The sequence below is a fragment of the Pelodiscus sinensis genome, chromosome 1 (assembly GCF_049634645.1).
Source record: "Pelodiscus sinensis isolate JC-2024 chromosome 1, ASM4963464v1, whole genome shotgun sequence".
NCBI lineage: Eukaryota > Metazoa > Chordata > Testudines > Trionychidae > Pelodiscus > Pelodiscus sinensis.
The window spans coordinates 41,953,499-41,971,228 of NC_134711.1; the positions used below are offsets into that span (position 1 = coordinate 41,953,499).

The 17,730-nt window shown below is 37.7% G+C and overlaps 1 protein-coding gene across 4 annotated transcripts in view; it reads right to left on the minus strand.

The window, feature by feature from the left end:
* The window catches only part of PTPRZ1 (protein tyrosine phosphatase receptor type Z1), a 194,457-nt gene that overhangs the window by 50,263 nt on the left and 126,464 nt on the right, over positions 1 to 17,730 (minus strand). For 2 of the 4 annotated variants that reach the window (XM_014573369.3, XM_014573371.3), the window contains exons 9-12: positions 17,097 to 17,281; positions 15,425 to 15,551; positions 8,740 to 8,783; positions 1,447 to 5,005 (exon numbers count right to left, since the gene is read on the minus strand). In XM_014573369.3, the coding sequence (XP_014428855.2) occupies positions 1,447 to 5,005; positions 8,740 to 8,783; positions 15,425 to 15,551; positions 17,097 to 17,281 (3,915 nt within the window). The remainder of the gene's footprint in view (positions 1 to 1,446; positions 5,006 to 8,739; positions 8,784 to 15,424; positions 15,552 to 17,096; positions 17,282 to 17,730) is intronic. The other 2 variants (XM_014573372.3, XM_014573374.3) reach the window with 2 other exon arrangements.

A 17,730-nucleotide genomic window follows, 5' to 3' on the forward strand; every position in this document is an offset into this window, starting at 1 on the left:
CACATTTACTGCCTCAGTTGCTTGCTCATGTGTAAAATTCCTGTGGGCCAAATGGGCTCATGATTATCCATGCTACAGCATCTTGATCTATGCAGGCTACCTAGGGATGATTTTATGCCCCCCAGTTACTAATAAAGCTATCTGACTATATATTTACAATATAGGACTTAAGTTTTTTGTATATGTTACAGATACCATTAGTTGGATGACACTGCCCCCTAGAGAGGCTATAAATATGTGATGGAAGTTCAATATTTGTTGAACTGCAATATTGAAGTTCAATATTTTCTACCTTATCAAATTAATCTTGAACTTTTTAAATAAGCACCCATATTGTTGGCTCTGATTATATTTCAACAAATATGACAAAACAGGCAATACAACTTATTTTGGATCACTTCAAGTTTTTCACAACAGAACTTTGTAAAGCCTTTTCTTAAATTTCATCAAGATCTTATAAATGTGTGGTCCTATTCTGCCACCCATGCTAAACAATGATCCCGCTAACTTTTTCCCACCCGACTGGAATGAATTTTGTTATGTGCACAAATATGGAGACAGGTGTGGGGCCTGACGGCCCCGGCCACAGCTGGATTAATGCCAGGGAAAAGGCAATTCAGCTGTGGTTGGTTCAGTCTAGGGCTATTTTCAGGCTGTCCCCCCCCCCCATCACCAGTTGGAGGCCAGGCTAGGCTGGGGTGGAGGTGGGAAGGGCCTCTTATTTGGACGCTAAGAATGTAACACCATAAATAATTAAATCGTGTTCAGTAGAACTGAACAAAGAGCATGACAAAATCAAGCCTGTGGTGATTTTAGAAGTAAGAATGTCAAGGAGGAAGTTTCTGTAAATTACTGAAAATTAAAAATGAGAGATGCAATAAAAATTAAAACAAGTTTTTTACAATCTAAAACCAGTCAGAACTAGGTTGAAACATCTTTTACCTTGCTAAATTCATCTTAAATAATACAAAATACTATTTCCATAATAAAAACATAATTTTAGGATTCTTTCATACAGAACGTTAGAATCTTGAAGCAAGCTTTCCTCTGAAAGGGTGATAGTTACCCCTGTGCAAATGGCCTAAGTCCAACTTAGCCTTTAAAGAGCAAAATGTTACACTTTTCTGCCATCTGCTACATAACTCCCATTGACTGTACAAACATACTCAAGGGCAGAATTTGAACCTAAATACTATCAGGTATTTCAGTTGTAGTTGTTAGTAATCAAAAGTTGCATTTACAACACAGGTGCTTTATCACTTATGATCCCCGTTCCACAGTGTTTCCTTAATCAACCCCACTGCACTATTAAGTTCTTCCATCACTGAAATATATGTAACAATTCTCACTAGTCTCATATATATTTGTACTAAGATATTTTTTCATTTTCAGTAGCAGAAAAATGTCACAGCTACACATTATGCATTAGACTGACCCATAACTAACCTGCCTCAGAAATGTTGAATATTGGTGAGTGATCACTAGTTACAGATGGTGCTGATGACTGTAATGATCCAGGAGTTAATTCTGAGTTACCTGCTTCAATTGCCCCCTCAGTGTCTCTCTCATTAAGGTCAGGAAAACTGAAATCTGTTGAAGTCTCATTATCATTAAGGCTATCTGAGGTGCCTTGACCAGAGCCACTTTCTTCATCACTTGTAAAAACAGCCCAAGATTTAGACTCTGATGTATTTTGCAATGGGATACTAAGAGTCTGAATGTGGTTTTCCCATATTGTTGGATCATTGCGGTTCTTAGGTATCAGTGCTGCCAATGTTGGTATTGATGGATAAGTTTGTCTGTCCATGCCATGGCTTATCTGATTGTCTGATGCAACAGTTGTAATCTTTTTGTCTTCTTCAGACTTCTCAGAATGTGAATTCATCATTAGGTTACTCTCATCCTTTATATTGTTTACCTGCATATTCTGTTCATCTACCATATTTTCCTGAGTTTCTCTATGGGAAGTACACGGGAAGCCATCCTCATACTCATCATACTCATCATAAATTACAGGAGTCCACAGATTAGTGCCAGAATTGGCACTGGGGATCAACTGAGAGGATGTTTGAGAGGGAACCAGCAACCTAGGTAGGGTTCTATGGCCCTCACTGCTGGGAGAAACAGCCAGGTCTGAAATATATACATCAGGTAAAGGAAGATCATGATGACCAGATATATGAGAATCAGAAACATCTGCAGGCACATGAACAGAAACATCAGCAATAGTAGAACTTGAGAAAAAAATGGGAACCTCATTTCTTTGAGAAACACTTGAAGAAATATGGCTGTTTATAAAAGTAGGAATATTTGGCAATATGTCAATTGTTAAGACAGGAGTAGCCACTCTGCTCTCTACTTTGCGGGGAAAGGCATTTGTATTTTCTAAACTGGATGACTGGAATGAAACATCACTACTGTACAATGAAGGAACTACCTGGTGATTATCTTCATTGTTAACCAAACTGGATAAAACATATTCCTCACTTCCAAAGGAATCAATTAAACCTTGAAGTGATGTTGTGGGCTTACTAGAGGTGTACGAGAACATGTCAGCAACTGAGGGTGTAGATGTAGAATGCAACATTGTTTTATTTGTAGCAGAATCTGGTGCCATCTGATAGAATATTTGGTCAAATGTAGAACTATCCTTATGAACCCTGGAGTGTTCAACCAATATTGGATCACTAGGCACAGATGCAGCTGTTTTAAGCAAAATGCCATCATCAGAAGATTCAAAGGAGGTTTGTAGTAATGCTTCTTTATTTAATGTATCTGAGGTCTCATAAAAGTACTGCTGTGCTGAAGGAGACAATATTTTGCTAGAAGCAGGGAGAGAGACAGCTTGATCTGAGATTGCACTAAGCATAGGTTTAAGCAAAGAGTCATCAAAGGCTGGAGATGTAACATGCACAGGCTGAACAAAAAAGTAATTTTCAGAAAGTTTACTAGTATCATAATCAAAAATCTTAGTAGAGGGGAAAGCAAGAGAGACTGGAAGGATTCCCTTTGTGCTAGAAACAGGAAGAGGGGTTCCTTGCAAAGACGTAGTCTGTTTAATTACATCATTGTTAGAATCAGATGTAGGAAGTTCAGGCATCACTGTACTTTCAGCATGGGAAGCCACTTCACTGAAAGAAGAAATTTGAAGTTCTTTCTCATCTCCATATATTATATCACTTTTATGAAGTGTCTCATTAACATCATTTAACACAGATGTTGCAAACATAAATTCATCTACAGAATCAGATGAAGAAACTTTGAGTATGGCCAAAGCATCTGTGTCAGGCAAAAGGGACTCACTACCAGAGTACGGTTCAGACCAATCCATATCACTAGATAGAGAGCGTGTAGTCAGCAGCAAAGTATCAGCTTGTGATATTACAGAAGAAGGCTTATGCATCAGTACATTGTTATAGCTCCTAAATAGGGGAACCTGATGAAATATGCCAACAGAATCATGCACATATTCTGCAGAGTCATAAGTAACAGTAAAAGTTTGGAGGGAGCCCACATTACTAGACAAAGCATAAGTAAGTTCAGACATTGTAGACAGGGCATGCACATTTAAATCACTGCTGGATGGTTCGACTTGAGTAAACATGTGAGTTCTATTATGACCAAATATCAATGTCTTTGAAGCAGCATGAGTAGTCTGATGTGTCATCACATCAGAATATTGAGCAAGGCTTGGCTGCATTGAAATATCACCCTCAGCCAATGTCAAAGAAGCATGCAGGGACACCTTATCACTTGTAACAGCTGGAGTAACTTGTGGAAACATTTGAGAAACTGTATACAGATGGTCAAACATTTTACTACTGAAGGAAGCAGAGGAAAATGTAAGCAAAGGTACGTCACCATAGGAAGACAGGGTAGGTTCAAATGACACATCAACACTGGGAAACACAGGTGTAGCATGCAAGGTCACATCACTACCTGATGTAGATGGGGTAGTGTTGAGCATCTGAGTTTCAAACAATAAAGGGGTGACTAGAGGAAACACTTCACTACTGTAGGAAGGTTGAAGAGGTATCTCACCATTATATACTGGTTGAGTTGTCTGAGAGAGTACCTCACTGGCAACAGAAGCAGAGCCATATTCTCCAGAGCTTGAAGAGATAGAATGAGGTGATAATTCAGTAGGGGAGAAAGCAAAATTAGAATAATGTAGCAACTCTATATCCGCATCTGAAGTATCTTGTGACATCACTGGACCACTGGAATAGGGCACCGTAGCTGGTTTTGAGCCCTCAACATATGCATCAGTATAACTAGTCTGAAATAACAGCTCACTATCTGATGGGACATCAGATTTAGGTGCCAAATCTGTTGCATTTTGAAACCACAACTTTCCATCAATGGAAGGAGTACTCTCCACAGACTCTTCACTACCTGAGGGCTCTACATCTTCTGAAACATTTTTTACATAGCCTTGTGAATCAACATCATATTTGTTTATTTCTGGGCCTCTTGAATGAAGAATGTCTTCCTGGGATGTTTCCTCAGTGACAAATTCCTTGGCAGAGGTGGTAGGAATGGAATCCCAAGAGTTGTCTCCATCTTGGTGATGCTTAAATGTTGACAATAAAATATCTTCCTCATGACCACCAGTAGTGGACATGCTTGTTGGTTCAGTGCCAGAAGAAATGTAAATGTATTCTTCATCAATACCTTTGGTGGAGTCAGTGACTTGTGGGGAGATTCCAATAATAGTTTGAGATTTCAAAGAAGCATCATCTTCTTCATCTGATTTTTCAATAGCAGGTTTGGAAGTTGGGTAAAAAATGGCTTTGAAAACATCATCCTTTCCATGCGATCCTGGCTCTCTTGTTAAGTATCTGTTTGTTTTAGCTTCATTAAATTTTGTCCCCATTTTCTCTTGACTATAGCTAGATGTAGTCACCTGGAATTCTTTTCTCCTTATTTGGTTTAGAGCACTATCAGTGCTAGGAATCACCACAATTTCTTCATCTATCTCTGCCTTCTTCTCTTTAACTTCCTCCTTTGGAAAGAAAACAACACAGCCAAAGTTTATTAAGAGTACAGGTTGCACCTCTGAAAACCGATACTTTCTGGTCCGGCAACATCCGTGGTCTGGCAACACCACAGAGAGCCCAGGGCTCAATGGCAGGAGGGCCAACAGCCAGTCTGAGGCAGGGGACAGTGGGAGGCCCACAGCAGTGCTGGGTCAGGGATCGAAGAATTCTGGCAGCCCATGGCAGTGAGGAACCGGGGGCTGGGGAATTCTAGGTGCCTGCGGCAGTGCACGGCTCAGGACAATAGAAGCCTGAGGGCCCATGGCAGTGTGGGGCTGGGGGACAGGGAAGCTCAGCCCATGGCAGCCTGCTGCATCATGGAGCTGTAGAACCCCCAACAGCCAGCAGCAATGTGTGGCTGGGGGCCGGAGAAGCTCGGCCACCTGTGACAGCGCAGGGCTGGAGAAATCTGGCCGCATGAGGCAGCGTAGGCAAGGTCCAGAGAACTCCAGCTGCCAAAGGCAGCCTGGGGCTGGGGCTGGTGACAGCAGATCAGGGGAGAAGGTAGAGAGGGCCAGAAGGAGGGGCAAGAGACACTTTCCCTGGTCCGGCAAATTCTCTCATTTGGGACCGGTCAGGTCCCAACCGTGCCAGACCAGGGAGGTCCAACTTGTATTTACAGATAAAACAGGAAAAATCAAGACACATATTGCATACATTTGCCTGTGTCCATAAATTATAACAGACAGAATGGCAGGTAACCTTTGAAATGGTTATTAAACTTAATAAAATGGTTTAAACCACAAAACATTTATGTCATTTTTTTCCTTGAAACCATGATACTGAGGGCTCATCAACACAGTAAGGCAAAAGTAGAATTAAACTACGCAACTTCAGGTGCATCAATTGCATAGCTGAAGTCAAAACAGTTTAATTCAGCTTTTGGTGCTTTCTTCACAGCAGGAAGTCAAAGGAAGAACACTCTTCCTTCAATTTCCTTCACTGCTTGTGAAATGAGGGTTACAGGAGTCAGAGTAAGAACTCCTCCAGCTCAACATTATCTCAAAATAATGGCTTGCTGTGTGGACGTGCACTATGTTATTTTAGAATAACATGAGTTATTCTGAAATAATGCTGCTGTGTAGACATAGCCATGTTTTCCATCACTCTTCTTAAATTACTTTTCTATATTTAACTCTTTTAATTTTTCTTTAATGTCAGTCTTTTCTTTAATGTCTCTGATCTATCCATATTTTTCTGGTCTATCCATATTTTTCGGATAAGAAGTCCTCTAGCTCGCCATTATTTCAAAATAATGGCTTGCTCTGTTGACGAGCTCTTTGTTATTTTGGAATAACATCAATTATTCCACAATAACGCTGCTGTGTAGACATACCCTGACAAAAGAACCACGGATCCCTCTACCTTCTTAAACACTGTATTCCTGCTGTTTGTGACTCTTAAGGGTACATCTACACAGCAGGACTAAAGTTGAATTAAGCTATGCAACTTCAGCTACATCAATTGTGTAACTTAAATCAAAATAGCTTAACTCGGCTTTTGGCGCTGTCTACACAGCAGGAAGTCGAAGGAAGAACAGTCTTCCTTTGACTTCCCTTATTCCTCGTGAAATGAGGGTTACCGAAAATTGGAGTAAGAAGTCCTCCAGATTGACATTATTTAAAAATAAAGGCTTGTAGTGCAGATGTGCAGTTATTTCAAAGTAATGTCAGTTACTCCAAAATAACGCTGCTGTGTAGACGTACCCTTAAAGAGAGATAAAAACCTCTCACTGCATTTTGTCAGCATTGCAGTATTAATAAAAAATGATTGACCATAGAATGTTGTTGACAATGTCTCAAAGATATGCATTACTATTCTTTAATATCAGTTCAAGTGTCATTGCAATGTAACAGAAGATCTTTCTTGTCATTTCCCTACTCGGAGATAGGGACTTTTAGATCTTCTGTTCAAAGCTTATGATTGTATGCCTAGTTATTGTGCAAATTAGTGTTTTTAAAGTCGGTTGATATCTGCTCCTTGCACCAAGTCTTTGGCCTCCCCTTGGGTCATCTTCCATACATGATAATTGCAAGGATCAACCAAAATATCAGAAGATCTTTAAAATATACATATACTGCTTTCAAATTATTTAAACTTCATAGTTAATCTACCGAGGATGTTAAGATTTAAGATGCTCAAAGTCAACATGACCCTAGGACACTTAAATGCCATTTCATGGGCAATTTCTCATAGACCACATCCTAAAATTCCTGTTGCAAGCATCTTAGTAATTATTTATTGAATACAATCTAAAATATTTCTGCAGAAATGCATGCTAGAATTTTGCATTAGATTCTGAAAGTATGTTTTCTCAAGGTCAACTCCTGGAGTCTTTTTTCAGCCCTAAATCAGACAAAATCCCAGCTGAAGTTAACTAAAATGCAGATACCATAGTGATGGGAGTGAAATAAAAATACCTAGATAAAGGGTTAAATAGATGTAGGTACATGGATTAAACAAATGGGTAATTAGATAGATTTGATAGTTTGGATGAATAGGTACAGAGATGGAAAGACAGATAGGGGCAGTCTCTCTATCTGTTTAATTGACTAGGATTTGCTCCTCAGTGAGAATAATGAGAACATATTCTGATACAGTAAAACAGATGTTTTGAATGATCATTTAATACTAACACATATTTTATAGAAGCCATTGGCACATTACTATAAATATTTTACAGTGTCTGAAAAATTGTATTGGGACTCTTTCATATTCCTCTTTTTGTATGCCAGCTACCTTAGATGCCAAAAGTATAACTGTGCCAGATCAGAGGAAGTTATGAAAAAAAATCTAACATTTTATAAAACATGATTACATTATTATAAATGATGATTAATACATCAAAATGTCATTAATCATGTTCAAAGGGTGGAATTACCATCTTACTGAAATGAATGGAAGTTTTGTCATTAACTTCAATGGAGCAAACATTTCATCTAGTATTTAGGGGCCAGATTTACAAAGCAGCAGATAGGCATCTAGTGGAAAGAACAAAAATGCCTAAGCAAGTTAGGCACTTAACTCCCATGACTTCCAATGCCTTTGTAAATCTGACCAATAGGCCCATCCAGGGTTTGCCTGAGGGGCAAGTGTCATTGGAGAAAAGGAGGCAATTCCACATTTTGGTGAGGAAAAAAATATTTCTTTTGCCAGGTGTATTTTTAACTGTATTTTTTTGAAGCTTCTGAACCATCTGGAATGGAGAGCAATTCTCAAGAGATGCTCATTACTTGACAAAGTGTGGGTGATATGGTTATAAGTACATGCTAAATTCAGCTCTGCAAATTATCAGAGTTGATCACCTTCGCTTATGTGGAGTAAGGATGTAAAATCCTGGCTACTGTTACCTGGTTAAGTGGGATCCCACTCCCACACCTCATCTAGGAGGAAGGTCCAGGTTATGCTCCTGATGCCCACATGTATAGGCAGCGGGTTACTGCTCCTAGCCCACTCACACAGAAGGGCTAGCTCCCACTCCCAGCCCATCCTCTACCCCTTCACCGGGAGCGCCAGCTCCTGACGCTTGCAGGGCTGATCCCAGGAACCAATTAACCAGTACCCGGTAAGCATCACTCGGTTAGGATGATTCTTACCAGGTAATCAGTTACCTGTTTACATCCTAATGTGGAGTGTGTAATATATTATTTGAAATGCTTGTGTGAAAATGAATGTATAAAATGACTTCACTTTACTATACCTCATATTCTTCGGTTTCATTCAGTTCAGGAAAGAGGTCAGTTTCTATGAAACAAAAATGTGCATTGCATTATCCAGTGTTATAACCTCACAGAACTATTGATTTTGCAAGACACAGTGGTATCATTTTCATGATTAGTTTAGAAATGATAGACCAAAAGATTTAAGATTATCAAATAAACAAACAAACAAATAAAGAAAGAAATAGATAGAGAAAGAAATAATATTTTAGCTGCATTACAATCACAGGGCATCACACTGTTATAACCATTTTCTAACCAGGGCTGTATTAACCAATTAACCTATTAGGTCGAGGTCTGAGATGATTTTGGAGGTGATATTTGCAGAAGCTGCCAAGTAGCTTCACAGAAGAGCAGCAGTGAGGGAAACAATAGGCCTCAACAACTGGATGGCATTTAGCTGTAGTGTTTCTGGTGGTCTGAAGGGGTGTAGTTGCAGTTGCCTCTCTGCATGGAGGAACAGCATCCAGACCAATACTGATTAGAGTGAACAGGTGGGCTATGCAAGCTCCAGGAGGAAAGGTTATGGCTGTCTTGCTACCATTTCAACTTCCCTCTTGTGGCTCTTCCATTACAGAGTTGGGGAACTGTCACGGTGGTCCTGTGTCATTACGGCCTATAATGCAGTGCAAAAAATGCTACAAGGGGACTTTTAGAAAATGGCATTATTGATTAGACAGTTTGCATTTTGTCCTTAGAATTTGTATGGTTGATTTTATGAAATTTTGTCAGAGGCCTCCTTAATTTAGTAATCCTTGACACAATAGGCTAAACTCACATTCAGAACCAATCCTGGTCCCACTGAAGTCAATGGCAAAATTCCAGTTATTTCAAAGGATCATGATTTGGCCTTGCAAGCATAAACTATAATGGATCCTATGAAGGCATTAAAAGAACATGCCCTAGCAATCAAAACTCAGATCTTTCTTATGAAAAACCAGGGAAAATGAGAAAACCCAGTGTTTAAAGCATTTATTTGGGAAACCCATGTTCAAATCCCTGCTCTCTGTGATTTGAAATAGTGACTTGAACCCACATTGTAGATGAGTGACCTAGACAATTGGTTAACTGAGGCAGATTTCTCAAACCTTCCCTGTTCTACTTTGAATAAACAATTAAATATTAATTGGAGTAGAGATTTGAACTTAGGTTTTCCACATCACATGGAAGTGTCCTAAACACTGGCTACAGATTCAGGCTCTCTCTCTCACTACCCAATTTGGTTATTAATTGGGGTTCCATTGCACTAACAAGCTAAAATATTTTTATCAGTAAGTTGTAGAATGTAAAAAATGGAATGCACAATTCTCCATGAATGCATTTAATAAGTAACAACTATTGAATTAAATATTTGGAATATTAACAAAATATAGAAAAGTTATCTTACCTGTGACTTTCTGAAGGCTAGAAGGCTAGGGGGGGGAAAGATGATGATATTCCCTGGCTTCTCAATGGTTTCTGTTTAAATTTTTAGATAGTGATTTCAAAATTCTTAATACTGTAGCCCAGTAACATACATTATGTGGTCAACAGACTCTTAAAAACAGTCTTTCATTAAAGAGAAATATGATTATTTTTGCTGTTAGGATTAATTTTGTCTTCGGTTAATAAAAACTAATACTTTATTTCTGATTTCATGTTTTCTGCAGTATCTATGTTGTCTTTTGAACTTTATCTTGAAGACAAACGAATCCAGTGATTGTACAAATGTTTGTAAAACACCTCTTCATATTTTATTCTCCACAAGGAAAGCTGTAAAAGGTTTCAATATCCTCTGTTTCAACCAGAATGAAACTACAATTTCATTTTGATGTACCCATGGAAACTCTCTAGATTAGAACATAACAAAATTAATCTATTTACCCAGAAAATCAATTATTGTGTTTTTGCTACTTTTAAAAGTATGTTCTTGAACCAATGATATATATTAAGTAGTATGGTGCCATTTCCCAACGTCTACACTGCACGCTTATTTCAAAATAACCTATTCCGAAATAGTTATTCCAAAATAGAAATATTTTGAAATAGAGCATCTACACTGCAGGGAAGCCTCCAAATTAGCCCGAGGAAGACTTCCCTATGAGATGTGCTATCTCAATTTAGAGACCTAGGAGGCACTGAGGAAGAATAACTTAGAATGGCCCTGGGGAGGGGCTATTTCGAAATAGCAGCAGTGGAGCGTCTATGCATGCCTTATTTCAAAACAGCTATTTTGGAATAGGCATTATTCCTTGTGCAATGAGGTTTACAGATTTCAGAATAAGACGTCCATGATTTTGAAATTATTTTGAAATAACGGAATGGCTGTGTAGACGCTCACATTGTTATTTCGAAATAACACTACTTATCTCAAAATAATAGTGCAGTATAGATGCAACTATAGAGATAAAAGGTAGGTTAACAAACAAGGTATGTCTGATTTTTTTTATAGCTGCAGATTGGTTATGCTATAGCTCAGATGTTATTGGAAAGGTCTGAATGTTAAATTATATTATAAAATTTTCAAGTACATTTAAATAATACTGCAGTTCAATGATTCCTGCAGAAATGATAGAATAAGGGCAAAAGGAAAATGTGATAGCTAAATATTTCCTTACATTTAAATTCAGCTCAACTCCTAAAAACATACCCCTATAATAATGTGTTCCATAATTTACAATAATTTTCACAGAGTAAATTGCCTTCAATTCTACACTACAATTCATAATCAATGACACTTCAAGAACACAAGTAAAACTATTTTTGTTACATTTAAATGAAATATCTATTATCTCTTTCACATTCATCACCAAGAATCACAAAAGCCCTCCTAAAGTGAAACATTTCAGATACCCTTCTTGTTCTTTATGAAGAAAATCCCTCACGAAGGCAAGTCACAAAGACATTGCATAATAAAAGCCCTTACAAAGAACTGCAGCCAGTGTGAGCTGCCAAGTAGGAGACAAAAGTTTGAGATTTATCTCTCATCATATTGTTTTTATGAAAAACTTGAGCTGATTTTCTCACAAAGAAAAGAGAGAAGATATGTATCTAGTTTTATTTCCTGTGTTATTAAAAGCATTTATGCACCTATAGTACCAGCTATAGAGGAAGTTTCTGCAACTTTCATAACTATTCAAATGTTATCTAAAGAGTAAAATGTGTGCATTTAGATAACCATTCAGAAATCACTTCCAAAGGCAAATAATCAGATTATAAATTGTAGTTGAGATACTGTCAAAACTGACTATGTCATTTAGCCATGCAAGTCCCATTAATTCTAATGATAGTTGTGTAGCTAAATCTCCTAATAGGGTTTGAAAATGTTAACCAGTAAAAGCAAATATTGATAAAGCACCCCAAACCGTTTCTGATTAGCCATAAGCTTCATACACATGTCAAAATTCTACAGTTCTAAACAAAAACTATATAGGAAAAAAACCAAAGAGAAAATGATACAGTTCTTCTCAGAAACTTAATAGACTAGTAGGCAGTATGCTAGTTCTCATGAGGGCACATGGCTTATCAGTGGATTGCAGAGCCCTTCTGGAGCATCCATAGATTGGAATATTTCTTAGAACCCAGCAGAGTGGGAATAAAGTTGGAATAGGACTTGGCCCATGTCAGGACATTTCCACTTATGTAATATTCTGAAGAATGAGGGGTTTCACTCTGGTCTATGGATATCTTTTACTCTACAGAGCCCTTATTGGTGGTTCATAGAATGAAATGTTTTGAAAGTGTGATGGCAGGCTATTAAAGCATCTGTCTCTCATATGGTGGATAGCATAATGGAAAACCAAGAACAAAAGCATGGTAGCAGCCGTTGAATAAATAAAAAAAATAGCACAGTAGTATAAAACAGCCCTTATATTAAAAATATGAAGTCCAAGAGTGAAGAGGGACTTTTGCATCATTTAAGGTCATCTTAAACTTTTAACATGACCTTTAATTTGTTCAGATGGCATTTCAGTGAATTCCATCCTAATTGGGATGACATACTTTGAATAATTCTTGAACATAAAAGTTATACTAAATTTGAGTAAATTTTGTTTCAGGTCCTCATAGGTGAAGATAACTAGATCACAACATAAAGCTCTGGAATTATATTTGGAATGTGAATATTTGTATGAACACTTTAATCTTTTCATATGTTTTCTTAAAAAATGGGAAAATGATAAAGGTAACTCCATATTTAAGGGTACTATTTTAAAAGCTCAAATGCAATAAAATGCAAAAATCAAGTTCTTATATTAACATTAATTGTTCATATTGTGCATGGGTATGTCTTTTACATTACTACTTATGAAGCAGATTCTGAATTCCTTACTCCATATTTCTCATTTCTTACTCAAAAGGAAATCATCAGGAGTTTTCCTTTCAAGAAATGGAGTAAGAACCTCAAACCTTGACCCTCTGTTGGTAAATGTAACATACAATGGACCAGTTTCTCTTCTCAGATATGCACTCAAAACTCCAAGTAATGTCTGTGTGAGTTGTATAGCTGTAATAGAAGGTGAAATTAGTTTCTAGAGTAAGTATGTGCAATATAAGGAACCCACTCCTGTTCCCACTGAAGTTAATGACAAAACAATCACGGAATTTTATGAGAGAAGAAGAGGGTTCAAACATCCTATGAACTTCTGAGGGTATGTCTACACTGCAGAGTTTTTCTGGAAAAATGGCCATTTTTCTGGCCACTTACATATACACTGCAATTGCATTCCTTCGAAAGAAAGTTGAAAGAATGGAGGGTTTTTTCCAACAGTGATAAACCTGTTTCTACGAGGAAGAAGCCTCTTTCTGAAAGTGCTCTTTCAAAAAAAGGCATGTGTAGACAGGGAAGAGGGCTTTTTTTTTAAAAGAAGAGGCCTCCAGGAAAAAGCACAGGTGCCCCAATGGCCACTCAGTCCATAGTAATCACAGCTTAAATGCAAAGTAAAGTCTAATCAATGTGGATGCTATCTTTCGAAAAAGCAGATTGCTTTTTCGGTGCGCTTTTGCTGTATGGACACACTCTTCCAGAAAAGCTTCTTCGGAAAGCTTCTTCCAGAAAGAAGCCTGCAGTAGAGACATAGTCTGAGTGTTTAAAGCTATAGTGTTTGTTTTGCACCAATATAAGTCCATGTACTGAGTGAAACATTGCTTAATTGGGGAAACTGCATGAACTGTTGACTTCAATTGCAGAATCGAGGCCCTGATCCTATAAAAGGTATCTGCAAATGAGCTGCCTTGCTTACGCTCAATAGGACTTTGCACAGGAATAGGGTCTGTGCTTGTGGATTCTTTGCACAATTGAGGCTCTCATTTTTTCAAGCTATGCGTAGAGGTATCTAGACTTTGGGTGGGCATCTGCAGATGGAGTCCCCTAAACTCTGCTGGAGAGAAGTAAGGAAGTCCAATATCAAGGAGTTACAGATAGGATACAAACTCAACCAATTATTTTGACAGAACCTCTCCTTGTTTCTGCTACAAAGATTCAGAGAAATATAGACTTCAAAGCTCTGGCAAATATTAGCATAAGATGAGCTAGGATACACATTCTTTTAAATGTGTTGTCTTTGTCAGACAGGTTAGATGTACCTGGGAAACTTTTGAGTTTTAACCAAAAATGTCCCAACATAAAATAACTTCTTATCTTATGCTCATAGATCATTATATTTGCACAATCCATGGTAACAAGCAGAAAAATGAAAATATTTATATTCTTCATCAGTAGTTGAAAAAAAAAGCACAGGTCTCCTAAAATTATGGGCCAAATTGGGCTCTCAGTCACATCTCTATAGCTCCACTGACTTTACTGGAGTTGTACAGGTAGGTCTAACTGAGGGCAGAATTCTACCTTTCTAACCCAGAATTAAAAACAACAGCAATCTGGTCCATAGGATAAGCAAAACTGGAGCTTGTGAATATGCTAAAGATCATTATAGACTGATCCTATGATCAAGACACACAGAATCCAATCCAACAGTCACTAAAGTCAATGGAAGATTCCCCCTGACTACCTTGGGAATTGGATCAAGCCCTAAATCTCCCAAGACTTTAAAGAATGACTGAAATACAAGGACACGCTTATCTATTTTGGTTTTACTTTACTTGCAGACAGAGGAGTTAAATCTGGCTTTGAAACCAACAAGATTTGATTCTTATCCCCTTTGATTTTTGCAATCCAACATTAAGAAGCAAGGGAATTCCATCACCACATATGCCTTGAAATCAAACTCCAAGTACTCATATGTAATAAAATTTCAAAATCAATTGAGATACATAGTTTTAATTATGCCCGCCCCTTTATTATGTTTGCTTTACATTTATATCATATGGATTAAGTTTAGGAGGCAGAATGATGCTGGCATCAGTGAAAATTTCACAATGACTTTGCATTCCAAACGTTTATTGTTTAAAATCATTGATATGATTTGAAATAATGTGCACTTGTTTCAATGTATTTGATAGTTAAAAAAATCAATGTGAATATGCTCGTGTTTACAGGAACACAACAGAAAATAAGTGACACAGAATAAATAAGTCACCTCATTAAACAAATTTAAGTAAACCACAATGATTTTGAAATTCCATTCTAGTGAACGTCGATAGTCAAGCATTTTACCTGGTTTGCAAGCAAAATATCTCTCAGAATACAGATTTTTAGCTAAAAACCATGACTGTGCTCAAAAGAACACTTACCTGGATCATCTAAAGGCATATCAGCAATGACTTGCTCACTGTATTTTCCATATAGACCGTTAGTGCAAACTGCAACTATCTGAAGAACATAACTTGAATTGGGCAGCAGATTATTTAGAATAGCTCCCTAAAAGAAAAATCATGTTTATTTCACATAAATGTGAATCCTTGGCATATTTTTTGAAAAAATATTCAATTATTTTATTCTTAGAACAGTGTTTTCTGATATGAGAGACAAGTTGGGTGTATCTTTTGTTGAACCAATGTTTGTTGGTGAAAGAGACAAGCTTTTTGAACTTTTATAAGCTGTGTAGCTTAAAAAGCTTGTATTTTTCACCAACAAAGGTTGGACCAATACAGGACACTCTCATGATCTGCGAAGTCGCTATTCATGATTTTGCATATTTGTGGATCTCTCTCATCCCTCACATTACCCCCCATCCTCTTGGCCTGGAAGGGGAATACAGCCTCAGCAGGGAGGGAACTGTTGCTGGATGGTAGCAGCTGTCAGGGTCCCTCCCTCCCTCCCACACACACATTCACTGTGGCAGTCAGGAGCTATGGGGATCTTACCAGTGGGGCTGGGAGTCGTGCGGAACTCATTGAAGCTGCTGGGAACCATGGGGAGCTCACTGTGACTGCTGGAAGCCAGGGGGAAATCCACGTGGCTCTCAACCCCTGTGGTGAGCTCCCCACTGCTCCTGGCAGCAGTGGTGAGTTCAGGAGCCATGGGAAACTCATCACGGCAGCCAGAAAGAACCCATAGGAAGCTCACATGGTGGCCAGGAGCTGTTGCCCCTCAGTATTTGTGGATTTTGCCATTCACAGTGGTCTCAGGAATGTATCCATTGCAAATAGCGAGGATTTACTATACAAGATATTACCTCATCCACCTCGTACTTCTAATATCCTGGGACATGCACAGCTACAACAACACTGCAAGCAACTAGATAGTATATCAACATTCTCATATATATACTGTATATATATATATGCACACGCACATACATTCTAATATATTACATTTCATAGCCACAAAAACAGACATAAAATTGCAATCAATTAGTTTTGTGAAATGTCCTAGAGGCAGGAGGCAGAAGAACTGGAGAGAGTATATTTTTGTATGTTGAATATTAGTTTTAGATTCTAATATTCCTTGTTCAGCTTTGAAGAGGCTAAATGTAACTGTGCCAGTAAAGAACCGTCAAATTAATAAATCAGAGAATAAATATTTAGAATATAGTGACAGATGGGTCATTGTTCAGATGCTGAATTTTTCATTAGTTACTTGTGTACAACATCCTATATATACTTCAAAGATCATTGGGGCAGAGGCTCTTACTGCATGATGAAATTGTCTAGTGACCTAACAAGATTTGTATTTGACACCACAGCAATAGTTATTTTGAGGCATTACAGAGAAATAGGAAGAACAATTTTAAAACGTTAGCACTATAAGTGGTAACTCTTGCCTGCATAGCTTTTAGTTTGTTTTTGTTTTTGTTTTATAATTTGTCTTAGTGGCTGGATAGCTAAGAATACAAGCAGAGCTTCTATGAGTAGCAGCCAAAGACATTTTTTTTATCAGCTCCCACACAAAATCCCTCAAAATAATTTGTGAGTGCTTCACGACCACCCACTTTTGTATTAAACTTGAAAAGTTTACAGTTACCAGGTCCTGATACCCATCTGTCAGAAACTCATGCTTAGTCTGGTCTTCTCCATCCAACTGCTGATAAAAGACAGCAAATCTCTCAATCATGGCATTGTAAACCACTTGAGGTCTTTCCCATGTAATAAGAAGGCTGGTATAGTTCTTTGGATCGGCTTGGACATTTTCTGGTTCTGAGCTGCAAACTAAAAACAGCAGCATATTAATAAACAGCATAATGGATTGTGAGGGTCTGATCTAATTCCCATGGAAGTTAGTATAATTCTTTGCATTGATTTCCATTGGAGTTGGATCTGTCCCTAACATTCTAAACCATATAAAACTAAACTATTACAGATCTACTTATGTCACCATTGTGTTTAGGTTATTTTTCTTTTTAATAGGAGTAGAGTAGAGCTCTTGGTATATTTTGATTTATTTTTCACATTTTGATAAAAGTGTATATCAAGTCCCATGGTAATTACAGAATAACATTCTTTTCATTTGTTTTGTGTTAGAACTGCTTATTGGTCATAAAATACTGGTATATCCAAAAGGATTTTTTTTTCTTTGTAATCATACAAGTGACAAAATGGAAGTGTAAAACTTCTTATACATGTTTCTCAGGAAAAAAAGTTTCTTGCATTCTGTGGCA